The following is a 21133-nucleotide window of genomic DNA, read 5'->3' as shown; positions in this document are numbered from 1 at the left end:
AAAACTTAAAGAATTATATGATGAATCCTGAAAGGCAGTAAATAATCCAGGATATGAGTCTATTAAAACAAAAATAGAATCGAAATTTATGAGAACAGAAATTATGTAAGGTTTGTAAGTGGCTACATTTACCATAACCTAATTTGCAAATTTAGGAACCAAAGTTGATGGAAACCTGTAAAGTTGAGGTACTACACTATAGATATGATTGGACAATCCATCAGTTGCCAGGTGGCCCACTTAAAATGTCACAGGAGCAATGTCCTTCGCTAAATGACAAATTGGGCTAATGACCTTCAATTCCATTTTTAACTCTTAGCATATGAGGGGTGGAGAGTGGGAAAAAGAGAAAATGATACAGTGACTGAGCCCCTACTATGTGCTTGGGATTTTATATGCATCGACTTGAGTCATTATAAAACTCAATTAAATTATGTTCACTCACGGTGTTCCGTTTAGTTATCTGAAAAATTGAGGTGAAATACCTACTGATAGCAAAAAAAATCTTTTGTATTTAGAAGAGTCCACAGTGGATACTCTATAAAGATTTGAGTTGGTAGTTTTAAATACCTTTAACCATAAATTGTATATTTATAAATAAATTTCATAATACTAATGATTTTACTGCTCACAAAAATGGCATAGTCAAAATTGAACACAAATGATTTATTACTTTTACTTTTAAAAGTTCATTGAACCCCTTTCATCTGCCAGGCACCACATTAAACAGTTTATATTTTCCCATTTAATGCCCACAACATCCCTATGAAATAGACATTACTCTCACATTACAGGTAAGAAAATGACTCAGGAGGGTAACTCGCCAAGGTCATATACCTGGTCACTGGCAGGCTAAGCATTTGAATCCAGGTCTTACCAGACTTAGGGCACTTCCATTTTAGTGACTAAAATGACCAAGCATTTTCTTGTGCTCACTCCCCAGCTGAAACTGGGATCTGGCTGGTGGCTATGCTTGTGGGTCCCTGGGCCACCGTCAACTGCCAAGGAGAACTCACTCTGTGTTAAATAAGGAAAATGCTCTTTCCTCAAAATGTACCATCTAGTTGGGTATTGACTGAGGCCTGACCATAAAAACATGGCTAACCAAATGTGGCAGCCTGTGACCAAGACCCAAGATGTGATCCAGGTGAGAAGCTCCAGAGGATTTCTGAGGCAGGTTGCTATGACAGAATGGATGTGACTGATGAAGTCTGACAACTGAGGAAGGAAGGAGGAAGGTTTTCCAAGCAAATTAAACAGTATGCACAAATCTTAGTATCACTATACTACGAATCTTCTGAAAAAAATAAAATGCCTGTTTAATTGATTAGAACATTTGTATTAGAGATTAGTGGCAAAGGTGGAGGGAAGAAGGGGTATTAGAAAAATAGGCTGAGTCCAAATCTCTTAAATTCCTTCTCCTTAAAAAAAAGGAGAAAAAAAATCCAAAACCCCTTTTTTCCCTGCCCTTAAACAGTTCTTCCAACTTTTGATATTCTCAGGTGCACTAGCTAAGATTAACCACTAGAGGGCAGGATTATCCTCTGAGCCTAATTTTAGAATTACCAGGAAAATACTTATTCACCTGACTCCAACAGAAATCATTACTTCTCCTCAGCTTGAAAGGGGGGTAGATTCCTGTCCCAGAGCTTGACATATTTTGTCATCATGGTCTAAATCTTGTCAAATCAGTGATAATTCAATATGGAGATGGGGAAGAAAGGCAAATAAAAAGAAAATTTTCTTTCAAGGTCTTTAATTCAGCAATGATTCCTTTGAATCATATTTTCCAAGCCTTTAGAAGAACTAAACAAGCTACGTTGCTGGATAGAAGCATTAATTATCAAGGAGCTAATGGTTATTGGTTTTTCTTTCTCCTTATAGTCATCAAATCACAAGTATTCCACTGGCTTTGAAAAAACAAAAAGACTGGCTTAATCTCAGTAAACATACTTTACTTTCAGTATTGAGGATGAAAAGCTTGTCATCTGGCTCCAGTAGTTTGCACGCATAAGCAATATTGACAGCTGTCTCCTGTTTGTCTCCTGTCAGCATCCAGATCTTGATTCCGGCTTTGTGAAGGGCCTCTATAGACTCGGGGACCCCCTCCTGCAGACGGTCTTCAATGCCAGTAGCACCTAAAAAATAACCAAAATGCAACAGGGCTTGTAAGAAACAAAAGCCAGCTGAAGCTCATCTTAACTATAATTGAACCCTATCTGTTAGCCGACCCAATCCTGAACTACACAAAAGGTTCCAGTAGCTTCAACGGGTCCAAATGAAGTGTGAAGACTCAGACCAAAATCATATACAAAGTAATATTTTGGGAAGAAAGCCTTAGCAATCAATGAGTTTATCAAATTTACTTGCTCTCCTTTTGGCTAGCTTGCTTCTCTGTAAATTGAGGGGGTTTTATTCAATTACTTATATATCCTTACTCTTCAATTTTATAATTCCATGATACTCCCGAGGGTAAGGGTAGGCTTTTAAAGACTGTTCTGGTCAGTAACACGTATTATCTCTTTTTAATGCTCTTTCATATTATAAGTCCATAATTCCTTTTTCTGTAACAACTGAGGCTAGCTATGTTTTAGAATTCAGAAGTTTTGCAGATTTTTAAAAGGTAAGAGGATATATGTATATTTTATAATATCTGGTAATCAAGCATATCAGTATTTTTTAGAAAAACTTACAAATTACAATATTCACACTAATTAGGATAATAAAGTCTTTAAATTGTCTTATCAAATCAGGCCTGATTTTGCTGCTAAATGAGTTTTGGCACTAAACTCACAAAGCAGTTTTGAGTTTGGAATTGCAGGTGAGGGAATGTCAATCTGTACCACTCACACTGTCACGGAGAAATGACTTAGGAGGAAGATCATTACTCTGTTGGCTAGAGACCAAGTTAGATCATTGTTTTTCTCTGAAGCAGAGGAACAGAGCTCAGAGACTGGTGTTTTGGTGTGTTAGTACTCTAAGGCAGTGTTTCTCAACCTTGGCTGCCTCTTAGAACTACTTGGGGAGCTTTGAAAAATTCAAATGGCCACACCACACATCAGACCAATTGAAACAGAATCCCTGGGCAGGCATCGGTAGTTTTTAAAGTGCTCCAGGTGATTTTAAGATGCAGCTCAATCTGAGACAAGAGGTGTCAGGTGTGCAACTTTTAGTTGAAACCAGGAAGTAAGAGAAGAGAGACAAATTTCATTAGCCCAGTTGCAGGCACAGAATAAAGAATATGGGCCCTGGAATGAGGTAGATCTGAGCTTCTCCCCAGCTCTGCCAGTCACTAGCACGTGACCTTGAACAAGTCATTAAACTGCTCTGTGCCCCAAGTTTCTTCTAAATAAAATAGAGATTTGCTGTACAGATTCAAAAAGACAACATGTATTAAATACCTTATCCAATGCCTGGCAAGAAACTTTAGCTTTCCTCTCTTGAACCAGGGTATTTAATTGGCTTTGTATTCTACGTTAAGCGTTGAATTTTTAAATGATCTTAAGGATGACCACCCTGCCCCCACCACAAATGAAGTCTAAGTTCACTGCAGTGGAAAATGGAGTGGAAAGGATTGGAAGCAGGGTAGAAGTCAAACTGGATGGGGTGGGCAGAACCACATATATCTATTAGATCAAAGTGAAAAAAAGGCACTGGTGAATAACTAATTCACAGACATCAAGTGTTTTTGAAAATTCCCCCTTCAGACAATACCTACCAAGTAAAGTTAGTTTGTTCTCCAACCTCATGGCAGATTCAAGTAGTAATTCTTCCCTGTTGTCAATGCTGGTTTCAGCTAAAAAATGATTTCTCAGCCACTCTGCATATTCAGTGTCACTCATGACCTATGAGGGGGGAAAAAAAGCTGTGAGGCAGGCCATGTGACGAGCCTATGGTATTTCTTTCTCTGGGTTCACTCGGGCCAGGTCCAAATCCTCACAAACTTCCCGAGCTCTGTGATCAGACTAGTGTTAACACTGAGGATGGATGGACCCTGTAGCTCAGAATCTCTGGGAAATTCTAGGCACCATATAAGATGAAAGTGGGTTAATCTATTTAATTAAACCAGGGAGTATGCAGTTGGGAGAAAGGAGCCACTTGAAAGTTAAATTCAGGGTTATTCTAATGGTGCAGTTGAAAAAGTGGTGTCCAGTACTCAGTTTCAGGTATTATATAGCTAGCAGCACCTTTGATTTCTTTTGATGGTTGGTTTATGGGGTGAGTTATCTGTAAAGGTTAAAAGAAAGAGGAGGCCAAATGGGTGAAGCAAGAAAGTTCTCTTCCAAACAAAAAATTAAGTGGAATTCCTGGAGAAGGGACCAATGATACATTTTCCTTTGTCTTCAGGTTGCTGTAGAGGGAGAAATCTACGTTCAGTTCTTATAAAGCAGCATGCAGTAGAGGGGGTGAGGCAATGTCTCTTATCTACTCATTCTTGCCCACAAGGTAATTTGATTTGGGAGAATCTGACATCTATTGGGCTACATTTTTATCGGGGCAGGATCATTCCACTGAAAAGTCAGAAAGTCTGTTTCGATGTTGAATTCTTCATTCTTCTTACAACTGTGTATGAGGCAGGCTTTTGATTCTCCATGCAGCTGGTTGACTAAGTGCCTCAGAGTCTACACCAGATACCACTTTCCCTAAGGCAGTTCCCAAGAACTAGAATTTGGGGAAGAAATGAGAGATGCCTACTTGGCCTCAGGTCCTAGCTATAGTCTCCAATTCAGTTCTCCCAGGAGCTCTATTGTTTGGGAACTACTGGACAGCCATTAAAGCATTGATACTTTGATCTACATGTATCTTTCAATCTTCTCTACCAGCTAGAGCCCAGAATGAAGGAGAGAAAATTGATACTCTGGCTTCTAACACAGCAAAAATTAACTGTGGAGCTCAGAGCCAGGGAGGGAAAAGACAACAGAACGGGTGGGAGGTAGTTATGGAGAAGAGGGAGAGAGTTGGCAAGAGTAGCCCCCCTTGGTTCTTCTCCAATATTTCCCCTCTGTGGGCTGATCTGATTGTTCTGTTTCTTTTCCTTCAAGGTTCATCGTAGCTCTGGTATATCTTGACAACAGACTTCCTTCCCTCCCCCATAAGCACATCCTTCTCTTGCACTAGCCCTTACTAGACTCTCCTTCTCCACCCTAAGTAGACTTCTGTACCTTCTCCTGCCACTGCTCTACTCTGAAACAATGAGTTAGCTGAGTTTGTACTGAAGGAAGAAACACTATCTAGGTGTGCAGCTGGAGATGCGGTTGTGGCCATGGTTGTAGGGCTGGGGCTGGGGACATCTTGGCTTATCAATGAGGGAGGGTAATATAAGGGTGTAATAAGGCCTTGCATATAGCCTCATTACAGCTGAGCAGCTTGACTTGGTCAATACCTAAGCCACACCCCACTGGCCAAGTGGCACAAAAAACTTGACCAATTCACTCTTAAAAGGCTTCATATCTCTGTTTCTCCCATGCCCCCAGGGGTGGTTCCGGTAGTAACACCCCTCAAATCACTTCTTGGAGCTCTGTCTTCTTTCTTATTACTTAAATTTTTATCTAGAAAGGATACACTATGTCCCAGGGTTATTGTCAATAGAGAATGATAAAAACTGAGATAATATTTAGGAAATTTACCTGGATTTACAGATAAAGACTTATGAGCCCATAAGGAAAAAATATCAAGAACTTATAAGTGGAAAATTAAGGCCAGTCTCTGGCCTCATTCTTTTCAAAGCACATTTAATGCTGTAAGATAGAGGAATGATATTTACAAGGTGCTCAGAGAAAGAGAGTAGGATCCAGGGATTTTTATTCCCAGCCATACTGCAGTTTCCATACAAAAGCACTCAGATATATTGAAACATGGGAGAACTCAGACAATATAACTTTCAGGCATCTTTCTGGCAAAATACTTTGAGGACAAACTACAACCAACCAATATATAAGGAATAAAGAAGCGATATGAAAATAGAGCCCAGTGGCCCAAGAACTTTTCCCGACGCTTGGATCGGGGTTTGATATGCGCTCGTTTTCATTAAATGATAGTGGAGCTAGGAAGGAAGGAAGCCAGCCGACGGGCACACGGAACAGCCTCACCCTCTTTGCTACACACAGAGTGCGCAGGCCTCGCTTGGTGTAGGCATCCAGGTGCTGCTGGGTTTTCTCCCTTAACATCGTCTGTTGTTTTTCCAGACCCGGTCCATCTAAAATAATTAACAAAACACACGTGTTCCCACCAGTTTGCCCAATGACAGACATATTTTTTAAAACAATGGTAACTTAACCCACAACAAACAAAAGGCCTTGTAGTTCTGAATCCCAAATGTGCATTTATAAAAGGGACCCCTCAGAATAAATCTTTCCCTTGTCTCTTTTTCCCCGGGGAGAGAAAAGTACCACGAACTTAATACAAACACCATTCCCACACCATCGATAATGGCTGTCACAATGATTACAAGGATGCTGGCTGTCATTTATTGAGCATTTACCATTTTCTAGGCTCTGGTCAGAGGCGTGGCATATATTGCATATAGTATATCATTAAACCTATCAGGAACCTATAAAGGAGGTACCATAATCCCCACCTACTGAAGGCAAAGGACAGTTAGGTAACTTTATCAAGACACAGCTACTGTCAGAATCCAGATCTGAACCCTGTCTATGTAACCCCAAAACTTAGGTGCTTTCTCACCAGATCCTAGGCAGCTTCCCCTACTTCACCAAGTGTGACGGATCCCTACAGATCTGCTTGTTTGCCTTTATAAATCCACTGAGAGTGGCCCTTCAATCTCCAAGCCCTTCCTATCACTTCCCTCTCAGTCCCGTACGAACCCACCTGGGGAAGCCACTGAGAGCAACTCCATGATCACAGAATCAGCGCCCTTTGTATACACCACGACTTGGTTGGAAATGGGGTGCCGGACCACAACGGACATTCTTTTTCTTACTGAGTCAAAGGGCAGGATGTGTAAGAGTTGAAATGTTAATGGTCCCAAAGCAGCAAAGTCCACCATGACCTGCTCTGGGGTCCGGGATTGCAGAGTGCACTGGTAAGCCCGGGCGGCATATACTAAGGCCGCTTCATCCGGGCTCTCAGCCTCATAACACAGGCTGGAGGCCAAGGGCTGATCAGGGAGGGATTCCACCTTGCCGTTTGTGACACCCACATTGCCGTCTTGTTTCTCAGGTTCTATGGGACAAGCTGAGTTACCAGAGCCCTGGGGACTCTTGCTTGTCTGGGACATCTCTTCCTCCACAGGTGAAGCTGGTTTCATTCGACTAAAGAGAGAGAGTCTGCTCACAAAGGCATTTGGGACCCCAGAGGATGGCTCTTTCCCACTGGCAAGAGATGGTGAACTTGATCTTCGGACAGACAGTCTCTGGAAGAGGCTTTTAATCTCTTCCAAAGACTTAATGGGCATTCCATGCAGAGAAGAGAGACCAATCTAGGAAAGATAATATGGGAAGGTCTCAATAATACAGTCAAAGGCAGTTGATAACAACTGTGAAGTCAAACCGGGGGAAAAAAGGAGATATGAAGAGTTACCACTCCCTCACATAGCAGCCTGCTTCATACTTACAACCGCCGCAGGAAACGTTAATGAAAATAAAAATAGCCATGATGAAAAAGATGCACTAATGTTGATGGCATTGTGAATTTCAAAACCATTTAGGAAGAAAACTGATAGCAAAAGCCATAAAATGCTACATTGCTAGCAGTGGGCATACGTATAGCAAATTTCCCTAATGAAATAACTTAAACTATAAAAAATTAATAACCTTTATTATATGCATCCTAGCAATAACAATTTAAAAATTACAAGCAAGTATTTAATAATAGCAAATTAGAAACAGCTTAAAATGTTATATAACATTTAAAGGTCAAGTTTATAAAGATTACAGGGCAATATTGGAAAAGCTAAAAAAAATAGTATAAAAAAACAGTATAAAAACAAATGAATCATAGTACACATTTAAAACACTGGAAGAAAGTAAATCAAAAGATTAACAAAATGTATTTTTTTTCTTTTATTTTCCAGGTTCTAAAAAAGGTTGTTAATATGACCTTTTAAGAAAAGTAGGCCAATAAACAAAGTAGCTCACTGAAGAATTATCAGCATCATAATAGGAACTCAAATTTCTATTTTTATAGAACTTTTTCTCGTTCACAGCCTGATTTCTTCTAGATCTTAACTCTTATCAGTGATTAAATTTAGAATTTAAAAATTAATTGGGACGACCAATTAATTGAATGCTAAAATTTTCTCATTTAGAAATGCCCAAGGCATTGAAGAATTTTCTCCTAATAATTATTAACTTTATGATAGTTTGAGGGACTCATGCTGGTCAATTTTCAAACTTACTGGCAACTCAAAAATGCAAAGTGAAACTCAACCACAGATGACGTTTCTGTACTCCACATGAATTCTGATTAACTCTTTATTCATTGCCTTTCTGTCACCACCTTAAAATATCATGAGAATTAGGCTCTTACATGCCTATAGAGATTTTCTTTCAGGCTACAGAATATTCTATTCTTTGGGGATAAGGCAACTATATTTCTTAAACAGAAAACGCCAAAAGATGTCTATATTGGAAACAGATGTATATGAAAAAGTGTTACATGGGGAGAAAAACAGAACGTCCAGTGATTTATTCTCTAACAATGTAAGTTTTCAAAGAGCAAATTTCTAGTTGAAATCTTATAAAAATACAGTTTCTGATCAAATGAAAGCTTAATGGGAAGTAAATCATTTTCATGTTAAAATTGACCACCTCTGAAGTTGCCAAGAGAAAATGATCTAACAGAAAATTAAAATTTAATTGGGTTGTGCTGCAAATTGAATTTTAAATAGATGTATGCAAAAGGGGAGATAGTTATATTCAAGGAAGATAGCACAGCAAGCAGTAAATCACCAGTCTCTAAAACAAGTTTTTCTTTTTAATTGAAAATGAATTTTCCATGAATTCTAAGCTACAAAGAGACTTTAAAAATCCAGCTTGTATGGGAACTGCAGAACCTTGGTATATTATAGACGTATTGGATTTTAGAGCGACTGAGTTTACATTACTCAACTGGTACATGAAAAGGGACATTATCATTAAACATGATAATGAATTTAATACTTTATATTTTGCTTGATGTAGTGCATATGTTGGAGGTTTTAGAAGTTTCACAGAAAGCTTCAAATTTGGTAAGCAAACTAAAGCAAAATGGACAGAGTCACATTTTCCAAGAACTGCTGTCATCAGCTATCCTCCTAGAGGCAAAATAGTACAGTAGCTCTGAGCCACACTTCCTGGGTTCAATCCTATCTCCCCCACAAACTGGTCCTGTGACCCTGGGCAAGTTACTTAAGCTCACCTGTAAAATGGGGAACAGTAGAGTAACAGCACCTAACTCATGGGGTTGTTGGGAGGATTAAACATATTAGTACCAGTAAATCACTTAGAACATCATAAGTTCAGAGTACAGATTAAGTAATGTATAAATATTACCTGCTACTATTGTTAATTATGATCCACATAATAAGATAATATAACAAGTACATTTAAACCCAAAGTTCTCTTCTGGAAGGTGACCCTTGTTTGCATTAGAGACTTACCTTTTGCCGTGGTTGGTTAGGAGCAGAAACCACTACTGTGTTGCAAATTGCCAAAGCAATAAAGAAGTCGATGATGTACAGAGTCTCCAGTGGTGGATCTGGGATAGTCTCATCCAGTGGGGTAAAAAGCTGAGGTGTAATCTGACTAAATTTGTCCAAAAGCCTGGTGTCTGGTACCACATCTGTTTCCTGAAGATCCAAAAAGACAAAGTGTTGTTACAATAAGTACCTAAAAATATGAGTTTTAAATCTACGTGAGCTTTTCTAACCAGAATCTGTGAAGCATGAGACAGTAAACTTTATTCTTCTAAAAAAGATTTAATGGACATGGTGTCATGGGAGGTGAGACTAGGGAAATAAAAGAGAAAAAAATTAAATGGAAAATTCAGAATGCATAATATGAATGGAGACTACCTTGACTATTAACTCAGAGTAAACAAGAGAGGAACAATGCCTTTCACCAAAATCTAGCTGAGTGAGTTTTCTTATTTTGAAATACACAGGGCAGACCTATATTTTATTGTGTCTAGGATTCTACTTTGGGCATATATTCATCCCACAGCAACTGATGAATATCAATTCTTTTAAAAGTGGGGGCGTTATTCATACTATGTTATTTTAACAAAATATTTTACAGCTCAAATCACTACTATTGTTAAAAACCAACCCTCCGAAATAAAATTACTATAAGCACTCTAGCAGAGTTCATCAGTATTTCCTGGTAATATGCTACAAGACACTAATATCCAAGGGTCCCTCTAAGAGATTTCTGATCATCAAATATTTTTGGCAACTGTGCCCTACACCCCTCTCTCTTTTGTACAATTCCTTTTACAAATTGGCTTTAAGAAGTTTGCTTATTGGGGAAAAATACTTCATTTTGTTAAACACGGTACTTCTCATTCTTATTTAGAAGTACTAGTTTTACTTCTAGAAAGAATGTTGTACTAGAAATCTGTAGTATGTAGTCAACTGCTTTACAAATTTTTCAGATGAGTCAAAAAAGGGGCCATCTCCTCTGAATCAAGTTTTCACAAAAGTGCCACTGTATTCTAGAGGAGTCCTGACTGCAGGAAAGCCAGGAGAGGTGATGGAGAGAACAGAGTAAAATATGGAGATGTGTGATATTAGATTCAGAGTGACCGTGGCTTGCATAGTTTGGTGAGATTTAGCACAGCCTCAATAAGAAAAGAGCACAGTCTGGGAATCACATGGGTTTGGGTTCAGGTCCTAGACCCACTGCATACCCTCTAGGGGCCTAAGGCTGCTTACTTAACCTTCTGAGCTTCATTTTCCCTCTTCTGAATAATGGTAAAAAGTACACCTACCTCACAGGGTGGCTGTATAAAGTAAATGAGAGAATGAGTGTCATGAGACCAGCACAACAGAAACCCAAATAATTTAATGTTCCTTTTCCTTCTCGAATGATACACTCACCTTCAGGCAGGTTACCAGGCTAACAATGGGTTTCAAAGGTCCCAGTTTTCTGCTGTCACAAGGCATTCTTAAATTTCTATCTAAAAACAGCATCTCTTGCTCCGTGATATTTGACTTAGCAAAATTTGAACCCTGTTGCAGTTTGATGGAGTTTGTATGCAAAATTTGAACCCTGTTGCAGTTTGATGGAGTTCGTAAGCACTTGTAATCTGATGGCCGTTCATTAACGAGTTGGCCACATTTCCTCCCGAGTCTCACACATAGTAACACTGAGCCAGTGCCTGTGCTGGGCCCTCAGTGACTCAGAGAACCATCCTGTCCTTGAGGACCCCCTTGCCAAAGTCAGCAGAAGAGAGTGGCAACATCTGAGACTTCTTTCTCACTCGATACTCAGGAACCTTGTTGCATAGGATTGATGAAGGTCTATGACGATACTGTCATCCAGTGAGTGTGACAGACGCCATGGGTTGGAGCAATATTTCCAGAGGCATCCTTCTCAGAATGTTTATGCAAATTAAGCAAAACCCAAAAGAGTTCCATACTGAAATAAGTTTAAGAAATGTTTAAACAGTGCTTTATTGTAGCACTTCTCAGAGCGTTTAATGGGTACTGGGAATCTCCAAGAAGAGGCTAGTACGTGCAGGTCTCCCTAATTTTATTTTTTAGGGACATTTGTTCTTTGGAACATGATTAGGATTGAGTTAGGGACCTTAGAAGCAAATAGTGATTTCACTGTGCCAATGATCTCCGCACTGACTAATAAACTGGCTTCAGAACATAAGGACTCTACTGCATTTTGAAGTTACTCTAAGGCTAATGAAGATTTGTAACTTCTGTCTTTGTGACAAAGACATAAGTCAATCTAACATGTCATTTGGGGAATTTAAGAACCTGTGCTGTGATCATGAGAATAAAAGAGATCCTGGAGCTGACCAAAGCTGGGGCTCTGGTCAGCAAAACTGTGTTTATAAAAAGTACTGTCAAAATAAATGTTAGAAACTCCGGACCATACAAGACCCTAGAAGCATCATAAAATAATATAAAGAAGAGCCCAGAAAAATATTTAAGGAAAGATCCAAGTCAAAATGAAACTGCAGGAACAGAATGTTCTTCCACTTTAGTTGCTGTCTCTAAAATAAGTTAATCCCTAGTGACTAAGATATTTAGTTGCTGAATTGAGGAGAAAGTATAGTGTTATCACATGCAATTCTTAGCTGTAAGATTATATCACAGGTGTTTTTACCTAAGATCCAAATCTTCCTCATGGAGACCTTCTATTACAAAATTGACTTTTGCTCTTTTTTTTCTATGATGGACAGATCCTGCCTTCTCTGAACTCTGATTACTCCAAGAACCAGGCCCAAACCATCCAGCTTTAAATGATTCCATGCATAGGTACTCTCCCCACAGGGTGTGTAAGTTCCTCTAAAGGAAGGACCATATCTTATAGATTTTTGTACATTTTTTTAAATTGAAGAATAGTTTATTTACAATGTTTCAGATGGATAGCAAAGTGATTCAGTTGTATCTATATCTATTCTTTTTCAAATTCTTTTCCATTATAGGTTATTATAAGATATTGAATATAGTTCCCTATGCCATACAGTAAATCCTTGTTGCTTATATATTTTATGTATAGTAGTTTGTATCTGTTAATCCCATACTCCTAATTTAACCATCCCCCCTTTCTTCTTCCGTAATCATAAGTTTGTTTTCTATGTCTGTGAGTCTATTTTTGTTTTGTAAATAAATTCATTTGTATCATTTTTTTAGATTCCACATATAAGTGATATCATATGATATTTGTCTTTCTCTGACTTACTTCACTGAGTATGATAATCTCTATGTCCATCCACATTGCTGCAAATGGCATTATTTCATTCTTTTTTATGACTGAACATTTCTTATAGATTTTTGGATCCCTAACTCAATAACTGGCACATGGATAAGCCATAAAATGTTATTGCTGTACATTACTATCAGACACTTGCTGGTTTTATATTCCATAAAGAAGGGGGTGGAGAAACAGATTGAAAAGATGTTACTCCTTAGAAAGCAAATACATAAACCCCTCCCACTTGACCTCAAATAGACAATTTTTTTAATGCAGAGAAAATGTGTACTCCTAATTAGGGAATACAGAACACAATGTGGACAGCTTCCCATAATTGAACTAAGCCTTATCTGTTTCATGGTGGGAGTCCAACATCTTTGTCCTCATTTTAGATAACATCTGGCTATTTGAAATTTTAGATTTACCACCATGATTCATATTATGCTTTCCTACCAGGTTGCAGATTTCACATTCACCTTTCTTTCTTCTTCTCTCCCTCCCCTCCTCCCCCTCCTTTCTTTCTTTCTTTCTTTCTTTTTTCACCCTATATAAATCCAAATTAAACAAGCAAATGTTGGCCAAGACTTCTCTTTGCTGTCTCATAGTGTCTGCCAAAGCCTTACTATATACTGAATGTTAAGTTAGTTTTAAAATTGAGAGTGATTAGGACCCATTTTAATTATTTATGTGAAATCTAAAATGTCCACGGTTTAATAATGGACAAAGATACTCCGCGTGGGAGATCAAGTTGACCAAGCTCTAATACTGTGCCCTACTCCTCCCCTAGCTCCACCTGTACCTGAGGGTTTTATTGCATTTCCCACTGCCACCCTCACTCCAGTCTTAGGGACTCACCACTCCATCTGGACAACTTTGGCTTAAATATAGACACAAATGCCTTCTCCTCCAGATCCCTAAATACCACAGACCTGAAGAAAAAAGACAAAGGCCAATAACTGCACATGGACAGCTCCTCCTCCACAGGATGTTCTCCCCAGTTCTGTGGTTCTGAGCCTTTGCACATGCTACACACTGTCTGCCCCAAGTGCTTTTCCTTCCTTTTCTACTGTGTAACCCCCTACTCATTAGTCTAATCATAAATGACGTTTTATCTCTTTCTTGCAGCCTTTCTTGATCCCTTCTCACCCCTGTAGAGTTGATCATTCCCCTCTTTGTGCCCTCACTATACTCTGAATTAACTACCATTACAGCATCTTTAATACAGGATTATCTTTATTTACTTATATGTCTGCTTCCTCTGCCTAAAACAAAGCTGAAGGCTGGGGGCATGTTTTATTCATTTATATCCCTGGTCTAGTATTATGCCATTGTCTTCCATTAGTCCATTAATTAATTCCCTCCTTTTATAAACATTTATTGTTGATCTATGGTGTCAGGCACTCCTCAAGGAAAGAGGGGTGCACAGAAGAGATGGGATCCCGGGTGTGTGGAACTCACATTCTAGGTAGGGGAGGCACTAACCTATAAACATATAAGTAAATTGCTTCTAGATTGAGACAAGAGTGGGAGGGATGGAATGTACTTTGGATTGGGTGGTAGGTAGGATTTACTGAGGAGGTGACATCTGAGCTGAGACCTCAGTGAAAAAAAAGGAAACAGCCATATAAAGATCTAAGAGGATAACACTCCAGGTAGAATGAATAGCATGCCTGCTGAATGAAAACTTCTAGAGGATTAAAGAAGCATAAAAACACTGACTGACAAAGTAAAGGTTTCTATTTCTAAAATAGGTCACATGAACCCAGGACTCACGGTCCTCAATGACATTCTAACTCCCAAAGCCGGCGCACCTTGGCCAGCACCCTGCCCTGAGATCCTCACTCTCTGACTCTCATCTTGCCTCCCCCATGAAGGGCGCCATCTTCCAACCTTCCACTTCTGGACATCACAGCTCTCAGTGTGCTCTCAAGCTGGTGTTCTCAACCTGGGCTCCATGGATGGACTTTTAGAATCATGTGCACAATTTTTACTGATGCTAATTTTTCAGGTCAAAGATCTATAGCTTTCTCAAAATAATCGTTAGTCTCCAAGAAGGATAGAATCGGCTTGTCTAGAGTAAGAGTGAGAGATGGTCTCATATTTTAAGGAAGACCTCTTTATCCTATATGTAAGGGTGTAGTATTGAAAACACAAAACAGAACAGCAATCTCAGAGCATCTATATAATCAGCATGACACACGGCATTGGAGTACAGGGCAAGTGAAAACAAAATGAACTGAATGGGAAGACTGAGCTTGTTGAGCGGTTTCATATAACCACCTTCACGATACCTTATTGAGAGTGGACATGCAAGGCACTGACCTTAGATGCCGGGGATTCAAGATGATTAAGTCCTTGCTCTCAAGGAGCAAGGTCTATGTCAGAGGCAGAAATAAGGCCAATGTCATGAGGACTAAGGGACTGAAGGGCAGGAGGGACTGTGTAAACAGAACTTAGAAGCTGAGAAAAGAGAGTCTGAGAAATCTTCAGGAGAAATGATATTTAAAGAAGGAAGTATTTCATCAGATCTGGTAGACAGAGGTAGGCAGTGAGGGGAGAATAAGTTTTAGATGGGAAATGGTACAAAAACCATAATGACTTTAACCTAGGAAACAATCCTTTGTTCCAGGAAGAGAGTGAGGCTGGATCAGGAAACCGAGAGGGAGACCATGGCACAGTCCCACCTGGTTGCTAATACCCTTGACTTCCAACCAAACATGCGTCACTATGTGGTTAGCTTCAGGTGGGTGGGAAATAAAAGATCAGCAGAGGAATGGGCAAAATTGATAAAAGAGAAGAAAATAGATACCTATTTCTGATACAGCCTGAAAATGAGTACAGAGAAGAGGTGGTGTGCATTCTTTCCCCCCCCTTTTTTTTCAGAAGTTGGAGAAAAATTAAGATGTTTGGAATAGCTTGGCATATGGCAATGATAGAATATAACAGGTATGATATCCTTAGAGCCACAGAAATGCACAGGATGAATTGCAGTGAAATGATCTTCCTAGTTGCCGAAATTGTACATTTGGTGGAACTTTGAAAAGAGCCAGATTCCCCTCAAGGCCTTTCCAGGACGAATGAGATCCCTGGGGTCTATTCAGATCATATCTCTACTATGAAATTCTATATAAATTCAATGGAGAAACACAAAGTTTCCCCAAAGCTGTTTCTTTCTTGTTATGTAACCTATCTCAGAGGTCACCAACTGCTTACCAGTCGCATGGCTGGGGAATCCTCATCTTGGTTAACACAAGAGTTAATGAAATGTGGAGGGCAGAGAAGGTAGTTGAAATTTTATAGAATTTTAAGTACAGCAAAACGTTTGATTTCTAATTCTTTCACACGAGTATTTTTCCTCTTTCCCATCTTCCACGTGGTCCTTCTTCTATGTTTTCCCCTCAGGACTCAAGAACACACCCTGTTGAGCTCTGATATAGAAATATTAGAAAATGACCTTCCCAGGACTAGGAATGGGGAAGAGGGCACAGATTTGGTGGATCTGGGGGAAGACTGCAAAGAGATAAAAAGGCCTTGGAGGACACCAAAAGGCTTTTGAATTTCCCTATCAGTTAGACATACTTACCTGTCTATAGATACCTCTGTGGTAGTTTTGCTGGTTCTGAAAGTGAGCCATGATCCTTAAACCAAGGCTACTTTCTCCAGGCTATCAACCCTGACTAGAAACATTATGTTTCTTTCTGAAATGATATACTATCTCTCAACACTGAATTATCTCCAAAATTAGGACATTGTGAGTGTGTGGCAGTCACACCGAGCTGCACTCATGCAGTCTCCTCTCAGGTGGAAAAGACAACAGCGTTTGGCTCTATTAGAATTACGAGGATGCTCTTTCATTATTCATCGTGGACAGACAAGATTCACGTCATGCATTCACACTTACAATGGGGCTACTGAAAGCAGCCTGTCTGGAATGAGGCACTTCGCTGGCTCCTTCTCCACTTCCTAGAGCAAAACAGCTCCCAGTAAGATGATTTGAGGATGTACTTCCTAAGGGTCCATTGCGAACCATCCTGCAGCTGGGGGCCCTTGGTTTCGCCATGTTGCTGAGGGAGCCACTGGGGGTGTCAGGAGAATCTTCATCTTCAGAGGCAGCTTCCTGATAGGACTCTAACCTCTTGGCTGAGGGATAAAAATCACACTGGGTCATTCCCTGAGAGGAAACGCTTGCAGGTTGAGCATGTCAGGCATTTACTTAAGCAGCTATTTCACACCATCTCCTCCCATTTTAAACCTGGCCTGCAAACTCCTCCAGTACTCTGAGTTAATGGACTTATACATCATTGCGAAAAGTAGAAGCAATCAGAGAGGAACTCCCTTCTCTCCCCACTGTCAAATCTACCAACCTATCTGCGTCTGTAGCCAAACTCTCTGCCCTCCCTCATACTACTATGGATGAAGTTTCAGACACCAAACCCTTCACTGTGATCTGCATGCCCTTCCCAAGCACTTCACTCTTAACAACGCTCCCCTCCTTTTACTTTCACAGTCTCTCAACTAGTCTCATGGCTTTCTGTATCTCTCCACGGACACTGCTCTTGTCAAGGTTGTCAATGAGCTAGCTCCATGTTACCAAACCCAGTGACCGCATCTGTTCGTATCTTTTTTGAATTCTCAGCAATATCCAGTATCCTCTCCTTTCAAATGTCTCTTTCGGTTTCTCTGATACCACGTGTACTGTTTTTCCTCCTGCTTCAGTGCTGCTACTTCTTAGTTTCTCCTGCTGTCTCTTCTTCTCCTCAGTCCTCAGATACTGGATGGCTGCAGGAGCTCCTTCCCTTCACTACCTACATACTCTTTCTTGGTGATGTTATCTGGTCCCCCCCCCCACCTTTGAAATATCATCTCTGTGCACAAGACCTCCAAACCTATTCCTTCAACTCTAACCTCTAATTAGAATTTAGACTCAGACATCCAACTCTCTACTTGACATTTCCAGTTGGATGTCCACGAGGCTCTTCCAGCAGATATCTGCATGGCTCACCCCCTTACAACTTCAAGGAGACTTGAAGGAGGTATCCCTTTGTCAATGAAGACTTCCCGGATCTAACCACACTGTTCATTACATATCCTACCCCAGCACTTACCACCATCTACACATCATATACCTTACTTTTAATTTTTTGAATCATCCATTAGAATATAAACTCCAAAAGGGCAGGGAATTTTGTCTTTTGTTAATCTGATATTCCTAAAGCCCAGAGAAGGGGTTGATAGATACTCAATAAATACTTGTTGAATAAATAAACAATGGACATCTTAAATTTGGTATGGTAAATGTAGACTGCTCCCCCTCTTCCTCCAAATCACCCCCTCCCAATTACTCTTTCTCTGGTCTTTCTCATCTTTGTAAATGGTACCTAAATATCTACCTAGCTATTTACACCAGAAATTGAAGATTCTCCTTGATTTGTTTTTTGTTCCCTAACCGCCCCCCCCCCCGTATTCAGAGCATCACCAATAGCTGTCTATTATTCATCCAAAATATATCCCAAATATCTAAACTTCTCCTCACCTCCATTACCTTAATCCAAGCCACCATCATCTCCCAATTGGACCAGAGCAATAGCCTCCTAACTGGCCTCCTTGCCCCTCTGTAATCCATTCCTAAAACAGTAGCTAGAGTGATGTTCTAAAACATAAAGCAGATCAGACCGCTCCCTGCACAAAACTTTCCAGTGGCTCCACGGTTCACTTAGAATAAAATCTGAACTTCTTATCCTGGTGTACGTAACTCAAAATGATCCGGCCTAGGCTGACCTAACTTTCTTGCCCCTCCTTCTTCTGCACTAAATCCAGCCTCACTGGCCTTTCTTTCTTTCCTTTGAATATTGCCAAGCTCATTTCAGTCTGAGGACCTCTATACTAGCTGTTCCCTCTGACTGGAAGGCTTTTACCCCGAATTCAAAGATCATGTCATTCAGATGTAGGCTCTGATATCCCCCCTAGAGAAGCCTTGCTCAACCATCCAATTCAAAGTAGCTGTCTGCTCATTCTATATCCTATCACCCCATTATAATTTTCTGCATAGCACTTTTCACTATTTAATATTTTTTATTTAAAAATTAATTTATTTGTGACGATTTTCTCCAATAGACGTTCTATGAGAGGAGGGGCCTTGTCTGTCTTGTTATATGTGCTTGTTTGGATCGCTAGTTGCCTGTATTCAGGCTAAGTCTAGCTACTGAATAAAGTACGGCTTTTGGCAAGTTAATTTATAAAATAAAGAATATTTGCTTATGCTATTTATTTTAATAGTTTTTGTCTATACTTTTTAAGGACAAGGAGAGGCTAAGAGGCAACATGGTGATTCTGGGTTCTAGAACTAACTCTTCCAAAGACTAAGTGGCTTTTCAGCAAATCACTTGCTCTTTCTAGGCCTCTGTTTTCTTATTAGAAGAATGAATAATCTGGACTCAATGACTTCAAGATCCTTTCCAGTTCTGCAGTTCTGTAAGTTTCATTATAGTCTCTGCCTAAAGAATACAGACTATTTCCCTGTATGACATTTCAGCTTCAAAAACAGATACACTTATTGTGTCCCAGACATTCTGAAGTTCTCCATTCTTACCTGTGCCTTTGCTCAGGATGTCCATTCTCTTCCTTTCTACTTACATCAATCTTGCACACCTTTAAAGGCTTAGTTCAAATGCCAGTTCCTCACTGAAGACCTCTGTAACTGTACTGGCTCTCATCCATACCACTCATTGGTAACACTGTATAATTTCCATGTACTACTGAATGCTACTATGTGTCAGGCATTTGTCTCATTTAATCACTATAACAACCCTCTGAGGTAGATATTATTAATACCTTCATTTCAGAAATAAAGAAATCAAAACTAAGTAATTTTCCCCATCTCACAAAAGTGATACAGATCAGTCTTATAACCAGTTATATTAAAATCTACAGCCAGCACTATGAGAGTCTTCATGCTATATTGTTTCTAAATGTAGCCAAAAAAGTTAACATGTATTATTCCTTATTATTTCACATGGTCAATATCTCCTGCTCGATTTCAACGAGTACATGTTTTGTAGTTTAAATAATGAGTAATGAGTAAATGAATGAGTAATGAATAATGAGTAAATGTATGAATAGACATATGAATAATATCCTTAGCATCAAGGGAAAGTTGCAGGGTAGGGAGTTAACATTTATTGAGTATCTCCTTTTCATCAAGAACCTTGCTAGGTCCTTTATTATTTTTTTAAACTTTTTATTATTATTATTTTTTCCCTTCCTTTTTCACACTTCCTCTAGCTTACTTTGATAATCCTTGGCCACCTGGCCAGGACTATTGCCTTTGATTGTGTGGGCTGTGCTAGGTTCTTTATATAAACAACTTTATATATAACTGTATCTATATATATTTTGTTTTTATCTTTAAAATAATGCTATTGTAGATACTAGAAACTATCACTGTTCCACTTGGCAGCTGAGAAAAGTAAAACAGTAAACAGTTTGGGTGGGTAGAGTTAGAATTTGAATTTGGGTTTTCATGACTCCAGAGTCAGTACAAGTATCCACTGTGTTATATGTCCTTAGCAGTTACTTGTATACAAGAGGTTAGCTCAGTGATTCTCAGCAAGGGGTGAATTTGTCCCGCAGCGAACATTTGGCAATGCTTGTACACAATTCGGTTGTCACATCAGGGGGAGAAGTGTTACTGGAATGCAGTGGGCAAAGGCCAAGGATGCTTCTAAACATCTTAAACAGCTCCCCACAAGAAAGAGTCATCCAGCCCAAAATGTCAATAGTGCTATGTTGATCAATCCTTGAGTAGCTAAAGAAATTTACGGATGATGTGATAGCATTTTAAGAATAAATAATTAGAATGCTACACAACATATATAAACATGAAGGCTATGTGTTAGGAATTTCCCATAGCCATCATTAGGGAACCAGTCATCGTGCAACTGTGTAATTAGTATAAGGCCAGATGGCTGATCTGTTACTATAGGACAAACTTGCTCAATAAGTAGAACTGCAAGAGGGAAATAAAAAAAGACCTGGAGTAACTCAATCTTTAATAACTTTGTGGAAAGCTATGAGAAATAAATAGATCAGTAAAGTTACAATGTGATTCAGAAAACATAGCTACTAAGAGCCACACTTTTAGACTCTGAAAAATTCTTTAAAAATTGGGTATGAGAAGGTTTATTATTATGTTGATAAACAAAATCTATCCAAATGATCAAGACTTTTATTGTGTCTCGTAAAGTAGATTCTAGTTAGTTCCATGA

The 21133-nt window shown here is 39.4% G+C and overlaps 1 protein-coding gene across 5 annotated transcripts in view; it reads right to left on the bottom strand.

The window, feature by feature from the left end:
- Positions 1-21133, bottom strand: part of ATP10D (ATPase phospholipid transporting 10D (putative)) — a 139657-nt gene that overhangs the window by 24183 nt on the left and 94341 nt on the right. For 4 of the 5 annotated variants that reach the window (XM_061192239.1, XM_061192235.1, XM_061192236.1 and 1 more), the window contains 6 exons: positions 16771-17009; positions 9599-9787; positions 6829-7438; positions 6090-6196; positions 3719-3845; positions 1954-2138 (listed from right to left, as the gene is read on the bottom strand). In XM_061192239.1, the coding sequence (XP_061048222.1) occupies positions 1954-2138; positions 3719-3845; positions 6090-6196; positions 6829-7438; positions 9599-9787; positions 16771-17009 (1457 nt within the window). The remainder of the gene's footprint in view (positions 1-1953; positions 2139-3718; positions 3846-6089; positions 6197-6828; positions 7439-9598; positions 9788-16770; positions 17010-21133) is intronic. The other variant, XM_061192238.1, reaches the window with a different exon arrangement.

The sequence above is a fragment of the Eubalaena glacialis genome, chromosome 5 (assembly GCF_028564815.1).
Source record: "Eubalaena glacialis isolate mEubGla1 chromosome 5, mEubGla1.1.hap2.+ XY, whole genome shotgun sequence".
Taxonomy (NCBI): domain Eukaryota; kingdom Metazoa; phylum Chordata; class Mammalia; order Artiodactyla; family Balaenidae; genus Eubalaena; species Eubalaena glacialis.
This window is presented reverse-complemented; position numbering and strand designations above follow the sequence as displayed.